Below are 13854 nucleotides of genomic sequence, written 5' to 3'. Positions count from 1 at the left end.
CCATGAGTTTATAACAAAGCTACGATTCTAAATGCTTTGTTTTCAAGTATTACCACTTGATACATAAGCACCACAAGCATTTGAATTAGAGGACTTCATTAAGCTCATTTTTTTTTCTTTTCTTGACTCTCTAATCATTGATGCTCAAAACCTTGAGCTTTGAGGGAGTGCTTTTGCACTTGAGCCTAGCCTTGACTTCTAAGTATTTTGTTTTCAAGTATTTGGCTTGATACATAAACACCACAAGCACTTAACAAATAAATTGCCATTGGTACTCAGAGCTTTCAGCTTTCTCATTCTTTCCCTTTTTCTTTTCTTGCTTTAATTGTATTTGCTTCTTCAAGGTTTTCATGATTTCAAAAGATTTCACAAAATGTACTAGATGAAAAACTTCAATTAAATAAAATCCAATGCAATTGAGCAACAATCAATCATACTAGCTTTCCAATACTTGTATGCACATGCTAAACTCTTCTTTAACTCCTTGTTTGTTTATGATCATGATGATTTACTCCTTTTGAACTCACAGAATTCAAGTTGGTAGTTATAATGTCACAGCACCATGTTTCAATCAAAATTCAAGCTATGCTTAGTCATACCACACATGCATACAGAGAATATAAAGACAATCATGCAATTTAAAGTGCTGGAAACAAAGGAGAGGAAAAGGAACTTTACAACCTTGTAGTCCATCTTCTCTATTGTTGTCATTTTCCTCTTATTCTTTCCTTCCCTTACCAAACTCAGTATGCTTGTTTATCCTCAAGCAATAATTAGAATAGTGGCTATGGGACTAAGATAGATCATGAATGTCTTTCATAATGAAATGTTAGTAACACATGTGTTTCAAGCAAGCAAAATTAAAGATAATAATCAAGGCACAAGAGACAGAGACATTGTGATTACAAACATAAGATGGTGTGCATGATACATTGCATAAAAATATAAGTGGCACACCAAACTTAGTATGACACTTTCACTTGGAATTAATGCAAGTATCTTGTAAGAATTAGAACCAAATTTTGTTGCATAGCAACACCAAACTTAGAATGCAACCATATGTCAATTTATTTGAACTAAAACTAAACAAAAGAAACTGTTATATGTTAAATACAATCACCAAATGAAGAGTCTGTTATAAATAAGGATGTCTTGGTGATGTATTAACAAAAACAGTTAATAAGAAAACTAAATGAAAGCATTTAAAAACAAAAAAATGACTAAAGCAAGTAGAATGAGAAAGTGTCAAATTAAAAGAGAAAAATAAAACTACAAAGGCATTATGATTATGCAGACAAGTAGTGTTTCTTGAATGATTTGCATAGAAAATAAGTGGCACACCAAACTTAGAATCTTGGTATGTCACTTTCATTTTTGATTTGATGCAATCATCCAAAAAGATTGAAAATAATATGTTGCAAGGCAACACCAAACTTAGAATGTAATCATATTCCAATTTATTGAAATTTAAACAAAGCATAGAGAAGAAATGTACCTACTGTCTACCTGTTCTTCACTTTTTTCCTCTTCTTCCAGTTTGTTAAGAGGAATGACCTCAAAAGGGAAGAAGATTCAGCTAGTGTCCCTTGTCTTGGCCTTTTCTCAGCAAGCTTCCTTTTGCAAATGGCTTGATTGATCTTTCTCGCTGGATCAGGGACAGGATTGGTGCTCTTGTTAGTTGCCTTCACTTCTTTGAATTCAAGATTGGTTGTTGTGTGATTATTGGAGTTTTGTCTTTATCAAGAGTTCCTTGCAATGGTGGTTCAATGAGCCCTTCCTCTTTGCACTTTTCTACTTCACTTGAGTGTGACTCCTCTTGAGTGTCTTTCTCACTTTCTTGCTCCTCCAATCCTTCCTTTGTACTCAACATTTGACTTAATAGCTCTTTCAGGGAGGACGTTTGCTGTTTTTCCCAAGATTTCTTCATCTCCTCATCATATTTGTCGATCACAGATTCAAGGGAAGTTTGTGAGGGTTGTGAATGTTCATGTTCCTTTGTCACCTCAGGTGCAGTTTCATTTTCAACAACCTCATTCTTCATTGAAAGTTCACTTGATACAGAGGCTTCCTCATCTTGCCCTTCCTCTTTTTTTGTTGCACTCACCAATTGAGCTAACATTACTTCCATGTTTGTGAGGGAATTTTCTTGTTCTTTCCAGGATCTCTGTGCTTCCCTTTCATAGCTTTCATGCATGGTTTCAAGCCTTGAGAGGCCTTGATTCATGGAAGTTTGTGTGGACTGTGAGTTTTGGAAAAGATTTTGTGTCACGGGATAGTTAAGTGATGAAAAATTTTCAGATGAAAAATTGGGAGGTGAGGTTTGACAACTTTCCATGAATGAATTGAAGGTTTGCTCAAGTGATGATATCTCTTGATAAGTGGAGTATGAATTGTTGAATGCTGCTTGGTTTTGATCCTCCCACCCACAATTTGATTGATTATTGAATTCATCACAGTGTGGATTATTTTGTGGCATGGAGGAACATTCTTCCAAGTATGCTCTAGCAGCACAATCAAGTGATAATGTCCTTAAATAATTAGAATGTGAATCATTGCATTTCCCTTCCCAGCCATCATTTGTGTACGTGCCATAATAGTATGAGTCACTTTGTGGCTCTGGGAAATAGTTCATTTCACTTGATTGTTCATACTCCTTCATTCCTTGTTGATACTCCCATCCACCATGAGGATAATGATATGAATCATTTTGTAGTGGTGGTTGGTATCCCTCATGATTCTCTTGCTCATCTTAGGGTTCTGAAGCAAATCTCCATGGATTGGAGTGCTCAGAATTTGTAGCTAATGCATGGAAACTTGTCTCTCAACAAATTTTCCTTCGGCAAGTATACCGAATTATCGTCAAGTAAAACTCACTATAGAGTGAGGTCGAATCCCACAAGGATTGATTGGTCAAGCAACTTTAGTTAGAAGAATATGCTAGTTGAGCTAAACAGAATTTAGATTGAGATGCAGACATTTAAATGACTAGAAAATAAATAGCAGAAATTAAAGTGCAGAATCTTAAATGGGGAGTTGGGGTAATACTCATAAAAGTAAATGGTAGAAATTAAAGAGAATGGGTAAGATCAGAAATGGGGAGATCATTGGGTTTAGGAGATGTTGTAATTCTCCGGATCAAGTTCATTCTCATCTCTTCCTCAATCAATGCATTCATTGATCTCCTTGGAAATCTTAAGTGATTGAATCCCAATTCCTTGGTAATCCAATCTCTCAAATCTTGATCAATAGCCAATTCCTTGGTCAATTGCTCATGAGAAAAGATGACGTATGGTCACTGATTATACCACATACATTTCCCAATTCATGTATTGGTAGGATTATAGTCACATACCCATCCCAACCCAAATTGGTCCAGCATGAGAAAGCAATTCTAGTATGATCTCTTCATTCCTCTTCCAAGGTTCTGAAGAGATCCAATTATGGAGAGTTTCTTTTCCAAGATAACTAACCAATTGAATTAAGATTGAAAGCTTTCTAGTAAAATCAAGAGAAAAGATAGAAGAAGAAGAATGAAAACTAATATTGATCCATCAAATTACATCAGAGCTCCCTAACCCAATGAAAGGGGTTTAGTTGTTCATAGCTCTAGGAATCAAAAATGGCAGAAAAGAAGAATCCATGCTAGAAGTATAGAAAAGTAAATATGCAGAGAGTAGTTCTCCCAGGTCCAAAAGTCTCTAGCTAGTTCAAAACTACTCCTATATATACTACTCTTCATGATCTTCTAGTGAGTTCTTCAAGTCTTGGATGTGGGCTTTGGACCTTGAGTTGAAGCAATTCTCATCTTTAGTGGGCCCATCTTGCAGAGAAATATGAATTTAGGCTCGAGCACTTAGTGAGATTAATCGTGGAATACATTTCTGGGTGCGAGAACGTTAGTGGCATTCACCTTTTCCACTAACGTTCCACCCTTATATGCCCACGTTATTCTCAACGTTAGAAGTCTTAACGTGACTTCAAACGTTCCTTCTCAATTCTTGGCCAACGTTAATGGGACTCACTTTTTCCATTAACGTTGGCTTGTGCCCCTTTTCGCAAACGTTAATGGGAATCACTTTTCCTATTAACATTGCTTGCCTTTTGCCCCCTACGTTAGGTCTCACGTTAGCTTAGCTAACGTAGCTCTTAACGTGGGCACCTATCACCTTCGAGAGCGTTAGTAACACTCACCTTTGTCACTAACGCTCTAATTGCCTTAATCCCCTACGTTAGAACCCACGTTAACTAAGTTAACGTGGCTCTTAATGTAGTAATGAAGCCATCTTCCAACGTTAGTGACAAAAGTGAGTGTCATTAACGTTGGTTCTTTGAACCCCACTCCACGTTAACTTTCACGTTAACAATCTTAACGTGAGAGTTAACATAGGCAATGCAAATGATCCAACGTTAGTGACAAAAGTGAGTGTCACTAACGTTGCCATTGTTGATCCTCGTCCACGTTAGAGTTCACGTTAACTTAGTTAACGTGACTCTTAACGTGGGGCATTGCCTAGTTTCCCAATGTTAGTGGTGTTCACTTTTACCACTAACGTTGAGGAGAAACGTTATTGGAGTTCACGTTTCTCATTAACGTAGAGTCCTCTTTTTCTTCTACGTTAAGTACCACGTTAACTTAGTTAACGTGGTTCTTAACGTAGGCTATGAATGGCTTCGCAGGCGTTATTGGTGATCACTTTTCTCATTAACGTTGCAAGCCAATTGCCATCCCACGTTAGTAGTCACGTTAACTAAGTTAACGTGAATGCTAACGTGATTCTTCCATGCTTCATTTGTCCTGAAATCAAGCGATTAAAGTGCATCAAAGATCTAGCCAAATTCATGAGATTATGCATCATTAAAATATCATGTAATTCTGGCAAAAAAATCTCATGAAATCATGCAAAATTCACAATAGTTGCTTGAATGAAGGTGTAAGTGTATTTTCACCCAAAACTTGCCTTGTTTACTAGGAAAGTGCATGAAACTACCCTAAAACAGTAAAGAAAAGGTCAGTGAAATTGGCCTAGATACCCTGGCATCACAACACCAAACTTAAATCTTGCTTGTCCCTAAGTAAGTACTGAAGCATAAGAAAAATGAAATAAAAGAAGAAGAAGATAAGATGGAAATAGCATTCATGGTTCATGGAGTTTCATGCATAGCAACTTAGGTTCTTTCCTTTTAGGTTTCAAGCCTTTATCAAATCCCTAGTCACTCTATTGATTGCATCCCTTGAGGCTTCTTTCTTATTGATCCTTCTTTTTTTTTTCTTTTCAAAGTTTATTTTTATTTTTGCTAAGTGCTTTGTAAAAGGGCGACTTTTTATGATAAGTTTTCAGCCAACACTCTCAAACCGGTTGGTTTTAAGGTGCTAGGTGTTAAGACACCCCTAAGGACTTATTCCCTCAAGTCTCTTTCCCTCATACATACACACCACAGGCATATGGTTTGTTATTCTTTCTTTCTTGAGACCTTGGTGTCCAGCACCTCTTTGGGTTACTAAGTGCTCTGTAACAAGGGTTACTCTTGATAGTGGACTTTCAGCTGATAATCCCAGATTAGTTAATCCAAGTTACCAAGTGATAAGGCACCCCTAAAAGCTTAATCATCCAAGTATATCCCTTGTACATAAACACCACAGACACATGCCTAAGTCTCAAAACCCTTGGTGCCTAGCATTGTTCATTTTTGTGTTCCCTTTCTTATTTTCGCTTGTACTACTCTTTTTCTTTTCTTGTTGGGATCTTATTATTTAGCTAGCCTCAAGGAATGTGTCTCAAACTTATGACTTAGGATGGATAGTTGTTTTCTTTCCTTTCTTGGTGAACCAACTTAGCTTACTAATCATCCTACCACAAACACTTAGAATGCACTTCACAAAATGACTCCATTCTTGTTCTTTCCATAACATTTTCTTTTTGATTAACTTAAAGAGACAAGCATACAAGTAAGAAAGGTGCAAGTGAACATTCAAGACATTAAGCTCAATAACATAGACTTAAACAAGGAGAATTGAAGACAGAATTGAAAAGGTTCCAACTAACGAGCAACTATTAATCAAAGGTGCATTTGGACTTCCAACTTTAACATTCTCAGCATAAGGAATTAAGTAACAATACAACCTTCGAGTGATGGTTTCTAGTTGTCCTCCTCTTTGTCATCATCCATAGTATTTGCTACTTTACCTCCTTGGATGAAGGTACACCATTTCATCATAAGGTTCTTGCAAAGTTATTGGAAGTTGCTTGTTCCCGAAGCACTTGAGAAATAGTTAGCTTGCATGTATGCTTGTGAACTTCTGAACTGGATTTGGTGTGTGAACACCAAACTTAGTTCCTTGCCCAGTACAAAAGTTTGCATACATGCAGAGAACCTTATATCATGTTGTTAACAAGACAATTCTTAACTGGAAACTAAACTACAGCTAAGTGATTCCCTTGATTGGTTGGAGCTAGCAATGTGTTTTTGGGGGTGTAGTGTGATTCTAACTAATATCTTTGGTGGGACACCAAACTTAGAATTACACTTTCACTCTTGGATTGTTTTGGTGTGGAACACCAAACTTAGCTCCTCGCAATACAGGGGAAACAACTTATGATCTTTATTGAAGTGAAGATGAAAAGGAAACTACCTCAGCTTGGGTTGCCTCCCAACAGAGCGCTCTTTTAGCGTCGCTAGCTCGACGATTCCTCCATTACTTGAGATGATACTTTACTCTGGGGTTTTCCCCCATGTTGCCCATATAACGCTTTAGCCTTTGTCCGTTCACAGTGAAAGTCCTCTCTGAACTTTCATCCATGATTTCTATGTGTCCATATGGCGAGACTTTTGTGACAAGAAAAGGTCCGGACCACCTTGATTTGAGTTTTCCTGGGAACAGTCTCAATTTGGAATTGTAGAGGAGTACTTGTTGCCCCTTTTCGAAACTCCTGGGTGCAATATGCAGGTCATGTCTTCTCTTTGCTTTTTCTTTATAAATCTTGGCATTCTCATAGGCTTGTGATCTAAATTCCTCCATCTCTTGCAGCTGCAAGATCCTCTTTGCACCAGTAGTAATGCTATCAAAATTTAGTATCTTGAGAGCCCAGAGAGCTTTGTGTTCCAACTCCAGCGGTAAATGACAAGCTTTCCCATAAACCAGTTGATATGGGGACATTCCAATTGGTGTTTTGAATGCTGTTCGGTATGCCCAAAGAGCATCATCTAGCTTCTTCACCCAATCCTTTCTTGATGCACCCACAGTCCTTTCCAAAATTCTTTTTAGCTCTCGGTTGGATATCTCAGTTTGCCCACTTGTTTGGGGATGGTAAGGTGTGGCAACCTTATGTTTTACCCCATATCGTAGGAGGAGAGCTTCTAGTGGTCTGTTACAAAAATGACTCCCTCCATCACTGATAAGTGCTCGGGGGACTCCAAAACGGCTAAAGATATTCTTCCTGAGGAAGTTCATGACCATCTTGTTATCATTCATTGGAGTGACAATAGCCTCTACCCACTTGGAAACGTAATCCACTGCTACCAAGATGTACTTGTTTGAATATGAGGTTGGGAATGGTCCCATGAAATCGATTCCCCACACATCAAACAGTTCTAGTTCCAAGATGAAATTTTGTGGCATCTCATTTCCTTTGGGCAAGTTTCCAGATCTTTGGCATTCATTACAGCTCTTTACTAGTTATTTAGCATCCTTGAAAAGGGTGGGCCAAAAGAATCCGCTTTGTAACACCTTTGCTGTAGTTCTATCCCCTCTAAAATGGCCTCCATAGCATGAGCCGTGGCAATTCCATAGGACCTCTCGTCCTTCTTCTTCCGAGACACATCTTCTAAGGATTCCATCTGAACACTTCTTGAAGAGATATGGCTCATCCCAGACAAAATATTTTTCATCATTTATGAGCTTTCTTTTTTTATGTTTATTGATCCCTAGAGGTAGAGCCCCGGTTGCCTTGAAGTTGGCAATGTCTGCAAACCATGGTGCTTTGTGAATTGTCATCAATTGCTCATCAGGAAAGAGCTCGTTCACACTTGTATCATGTGTTCCACCTTCCTCATGACAGATTCAGGATAAGTGATCTGCTACCTTGTTCTCCACTTCTTTCTTGTCTCTGATTTCAATATTAAATTCCTGCAACAATAAGATCCATCTTATTAGTCTTGGTTTTGATTCTTGCTTGGCAAATAAATATTTAAGTGCTGTGTGATCTGTGAAAATAATCACTTTAGCACCAATGAGATATGATCTGAACTTGTCACATGCAAAAACTATTGCTAGCAACTCCTTTTCAGTAGTGGTATAGTTTCTTTGAGCATCATTGAGGACTTTGCTAGCATAGTATATCACATGGACTAAGTTATCTTTCCTCTGCCCTAACACGGCCCCAAGTGCAAAATAAGATGCATCACACATCAATTCAAAGGGTAAGTTCCAATCAGGTGGGGAAATGATAGGAGCAGAGGACAATTTCTTTTTCAAGTTTTCAAATGCTAGCATGCATTTCTCATCAAAATTAAATGGTGTATCAGACATTAGGAGTTCGCTTAAGGGCTTGGCTATCTTTGAAAAATCTTTAATAAACCTTCTATAAAAGCCAGCATGCCCCAAAAAGCTCCTAATTGCCTTGACATCACTAGGTGGAGGTAACTTTTCAATTAGCTCCACCTTAGCTCTGTCTACCTCAATGCCTTGATTAGAAACTTTATGGCCAAGAACTATTCCCTCTGTCACCATGAAGTGACATTTTTCCCAGTTCAAGACTAAGTTGGTTTCTTGACATCTTTTCAATACCAAGGCAAGATGGGTTAGGCAACTAGGGAAGGAATCTCCAAATACTGAGAAGTCATCCATGAAAACTTCAATGAACTTCTCTATCATATCTGAAAAGATGGAGAGCATGCAGCGTTGGAAGGTTGCGGGTGCATTACATAGCCCGAATGGCATGCGCCTATAGGCAAACACTCCATATGGGCAAGTGAAAGATGTTTTCACTTGGTCTCTTGGATCAACCACTATTTGGTTATATCCTGAATACCCATCTAGAAAACAATAATATGCATGTCCCGCAAGTCTTTCCAACATTTGGACCATGAAGGGAAGTGGGAAATGATCTTTTCTTGTGGCCTCATTAAGCTTCCTGTAGTCAATACACATTCTCCAGCCTGTAATGGTTTTTGTAGGGATTAGCTCATTCCTTTCATTGGGCACCACAGTGATTCTCCCCTTCTTGGGAACCACTTGAACTGAACTGACCCATTGGCTGTCTGAGATTGGATAGATTACTCCTCCCTGCCACAACTTCATGACTTCTTTCTGTACTACTTCTTTCATTGCTGGATTTAACCTTCTTTGGGGCTGAATGAAAAGTCTGGCACCTTCTTCTAGGAGTATCTTATGCATGCATATGGCTGAACTGATTCCCTTCAAGTCAGCAAGTGTCCATCCAATGGCATCTTTATGCCTTCGTAAGACTTGAAACAACTCTTCCTCTGGTTCTTGGCTGAGAGCTGAATTTATGATTACTGGATGGCTTTTATTTTCTCCCAAGTATGCATACTTGAGAGTGGTTGGCAGTGCTTTAAGCTCCAATTTGGGTGCTTCTTTTCTTTCTTCCTTCTCTTCTAACCCACCTTGAACATGTATTTTAGCGGCTGCAGCTTCTTCGCTTGTTGCTAACTCCTCTTCTGTTGATGCTTCAAGCTCATCTTCATGAGTTTCTTGTACCAAAGCTTCTACTGAGTCCAACCTCATACATTCTCCCAATGAGTCATGTGGGTATCTCATGGCCTTAAACACATTGAATGTCATTTTCTCCTCGTGTAATCTGAGGACAAGTTCACCCTTTTGGACATCAATAATGGCTCCAGCAGTGGCTAAAAATGGCCTCCCCAGGATGATGGAGGTCTTAGCTCCTTCTTCCATGTCTAGTACTACGAAATATGCTGGGAAAATGAAGTCTCCCACCTTCACCAACAAGTCTTCTACTACCCCATGGGGAAATTTGAATGACCTGTCTGCTAGTTGGATGGCCATTCTTGTTAGTTTGGCTTCTTCAATCTTCATCTTTTTCATCATTGCTAGAGACATTAGATTTATGCTGGCTCCTAGATCACATAAAGCCTTTTCCACAGTGATTTCTCCAATGATACAAGGGATTTGGAAACTCCCAGGATCCTTCAATTTTTGAGGCAATTTGTGTTGGATGATGGCACTGCATTCTTCTGTAAGTACCACAGTCTCGTTATTCTTCCAGCTTCTCTTTTTGGTCATCAACTCCTTCAAGAACTTGGCATAGAGTGGCATTTGCTCGATTGCTTCAGCAAAGGGTATGTTTATTTGTAATTTCTTGAAGATCTCTAAGAATCTTGAGAATTGGTTGTCCTCTCCCTTCTTCTTTAATTGCAACTGCTGTGGGTATAGGGCCTTTGAGAGGCATGGATTGGGCATTTCTCTTTCTTGATGTGACTTGGGGATTGAGGTGTGAGATTCCTCATGTCCTTTGTTTTCTTCATCCAATTCCTTCTCTGGTGGTTTCTTGTGGGTCTCCTTCAATTCTTTCCCACTCCTGAGGGTGATGGCCTGACATTCTTCCCTTGGTATTGAGTTAATATTGCTGCAATTATTGTGCCCAGGGGTTTGCTTGAATAAGAATTCAATCTGTGTTTCCACTTTCTTGATGGCAACATCTTGATTCTGCATGTTAAATTGCACTTCTTCCCGAAAATCTTTACTATCTTGAATATCTTTGCATAGAATTTTGAGTAGAGCCTCAATCTTTGAAAGCCTATCATCTGTGGATGATGGTGGGTTGAGATTAGGTGGTTGAGAGGGTTGGTTAGATAGATGTTGGTAATATCTCTGTGAGGTGTTTTGATGAGTGGCATTGTTGTTGGAGTTGAAGTTGGAACGTCTCAGATCTTGTCCTTGGTCTTGTTGGTTTCCCCATCCAAAGTTGGGGTGATTTCTCCATCCAAAGTTGTATGTTTTAGAGTATGGATCATAGACTTGTCTAGGTGAATTTCACACATAGTTGGCTTGCTCCCAGTCACCTTCTTCTCCTATGTTTACTCCTTCATGAGTTGGTGATGAGGTGATGGCTGCTGCAACTTGGTTCTCTTCCACCTTCTTGATAAGATCTGCTAGCTGCTTGGTGATCATCTTGTTTTGGGCTAACAGTGCATCCATGTGGTTCAGCTCCATTACTCCTCTAGTGTTACTTCTTTCAGAGGCATAGAAGTAGTCATTCTCAACAACTGTTTCAATGACATCTATGGCTTCTTCAACGATTTTCTTCTTGTTTAAAGAACCTCCTGATGAATGATCTACAGCCTTCTTTGACTCATAGGAAAGACCTTCATAGAAGATGTGAAGTTGAACCCACTCATTAAACATCTCTGGTGGGCATCTTCTTGTCAAGTCTTTGAATCTCTCCTATGCTTCATAAAGTGTCTCACCATCTTGTTGCCTGAAAGTCTGCACCTCAGTTCTTAGCCTATTAATCTTTTGAGGGGGATAAAATCTTGCTAAAAACTTGTTCACTACCTCCTCCCAATCTGTCAGGCTTTCTTTTGGGAAGGATTCAAGCCACTTTGTTGCCTTGTCCCTGAGTGAAAAGGGGAACAAGAGCAACCTATAGACATCCGGGTGGACTCCATTTGACTTCACTGTGTCACAAATCCTCAAGAAGGTAGTCACGTGTTGGTTAGGGTCTTCTTGAGCACCTCCTCCAAATGAGCAATTATTTTGCACCAAAGTGATGAGCTGAGGTTTTAGCTCGAAATTGTTGGCATGTGTGGTGGGTTTCTGAATGCTGCTTCCACAGTTTCCTGGATTAGGATTGATATAGGATCCTAAGACCCTCCTTTCATGCCCAACCCGGTTTGCATGGCCTTCTCTGGTATGATTATGAGCTTCTTCTTCATGATTGTTCTCTGATGAGCAGATAATTTATACGCTTTTTGGCATTGTTTTTAGTATGTTTTTAGTATATTTTAGTTAGTTTTTATTACATTTTTATTAGTTTTTAATTAAAATTCACTTTTTTGGGCTTTACTATGAGTTTGTGTGTTTTTCTGTGATTTCAGGTATTTTCTGGTTGAAATTGAGGGACCTGAGCAAAAATCTGATTTAGAGGCTGAAAAGGACTGCAGATGCTGTTGGATTCTGACCTTCCTGCACTCGAAGTAGATTTTCTGGAGCTACAGAAGCCCAATTGGCGCGCTCTTAATTGCGTTGGAAAGTAGACATCCTGGGCTTTCCATCAATGTATAATAGTCCATAGTTTGCCCGAGATTTGATGGCCAAAATCGGCGTTGCAAATAAGCTTCAGAATTCCCGGCGTTTAACGCTGGAGCTGGCACAAAAATTGGAGTTAAACGCCCAAACTGGCATAAAAGCTGGCGTTTAACTCCAGAAAAAGTCTCTACACATGAAAGCTTCAATGCTCAGCCCAAGCATACACCAAGTGGACCCCGGAAGTGGATTTTTACGTCATTTACTCATTTCTGTATACCCTAGGTTACTAGTTCACTATTAATAGGACCTTTTGATATTGTACCTGGACCTCATGACACTTTACACGTTTTACATTGTACCTTCTACAGCATGAGCCTCTAAACCCCATGGTTGGGGGTGAGGAGCTCTACTGTGTCTTGATGGATTAATGCAATTACTACTATTTTTCATTCAATCACGCTTGCTTCTATTCTAAGATATCACTTGTTCCTAAACTTGATGAATGTGATGATCCGTGACACTCATCATCATTCTCACCTATGAATGTGTGCCTGACAACCACCTCCGTTCTACCTTAGATTGAGTAGATATCTCTTGGATTCCTTAATCAGAATCCTCGTGGTATAAGCTAGAATTGATGGAGGCATTCAAGAGAATCCGAAAGGTCTAAACCTTGTCTGTGGTATTCTGAGTAGGATTCAAGAATTGAATGACTGTGACGAGCTTCAAACTCCTGAAGGCTGGGCGTTAGTGACAGACGCAAAAGAATCACTGGATTCTACTCCAACCTGATTGAGAACCGACAGATGATTAGCCGTGCTGTGACAGAGCGCGTTGAACATTTTCACTGAGAGGATGGGAGGTAGCCATTGACAACAGTGAAACCCTACATACAGCTTGCCATGGAAGGAGTCTTGTGTGCATGAAGAAGAAGACAGTAGGAAAGCAGAGATTCAGAAGATAGAGCATCTCCAAAACCTCAACCTGTTCTCCATTACTGCAAAACAAGTACTTATTTCATGTTCTTTTACTTTTCACAATTAAACCTGATAATTATTGATATCCTGACTAAGAGTTACAAGATAACCATAGCTTGCTTCAAGCTGACAATCTCCGTGGGATCGACCCTTACTCACGTAAGGTATTACTTGGACGACCCAGTGCACTTGCTAGTTAGTTGTGCAGAATTGCAATTTCGTGCACCAAGTTTTTGGCGCCGTTGCCGGGGATTGTTTTGAGTTTGGACAACTGACGGTTTATCTTGTTGCTTAGATTAGGACTATTTTATTTTTGTTGGTTTAGAGTCTTTTATTTGAGTCTAGTTTCATATTTTAAGTTTGGTGTCAATTGCATGCTTTTGTTTTCTTTTATTTTTTTCGAATTTGCATGTCCTTAGTCCTTTCTTGATCCTAAAAAAATTCTAAGTTTGGTGTCTTCTCTGTGTTTTCCTTTAAATTTTTGAAAATTTGTGTTTGATTTTCCAAAAATTTTAAGTTTGGTGTCATTTTGTTGTTTTTCTCTTTTCTCATTTCAAAAATCAAATCTTTTTCAAAATAATTTTCAATTATATCTTTTCAATTGCTAAGTCCAAAATCTTTTTAATTAACTAATTGATTCAGTTTTCA

At 38.9% G+C, this 13854-nt stretch overlaps 1 protein-coding gene across 1 annotated transcript; it reads right to left on the bottom strand.

Annotated features, from left to right (window-relative positions):
• Window positions 1-8059: 8059 nt before the first annotated feature.
• Window positions 8060-10693, bottom strand: LOC130966667 (uncharacterized). Its single transcript, XM_057891488.1, has 2 exons — window positions 8618-10693; window positions 8060-8125 (listed from the first exon to the last, which is right to left on the bottom strand). Exons 1-2 carry the CDS (start codon window positions 10691-10693, stop codon window positions 8060-8062), a joined length of 2142 nt encoding a protein of 713 aa, XP_057747471.1.
• Between the last annotated feature and the right edge of the window lie 3161 nt (window positions 10694-13854).

Source organism: Arachis stenosperma, chromosome 3, assembly GCF_014773155.1.
Source record: "Arachis stenosperma cultivar V10309 chromosome 3, arast.V10309.gnm1.PFL2, whole genome shotgun sequence".
NCBI classification, from domain to species: domain Eukaryota; kingdom Viridiplantae; phylum Streptophyta; class Magnoliopsida; order Fabales; family Fabaceae; genus Arachis; species Arachis stenosperma.
The sequence above is the reverse complement of the archived record's forward strand: the minus strand, read 5'-3'. Positions and strand labels throughout refer to the sequence as shown.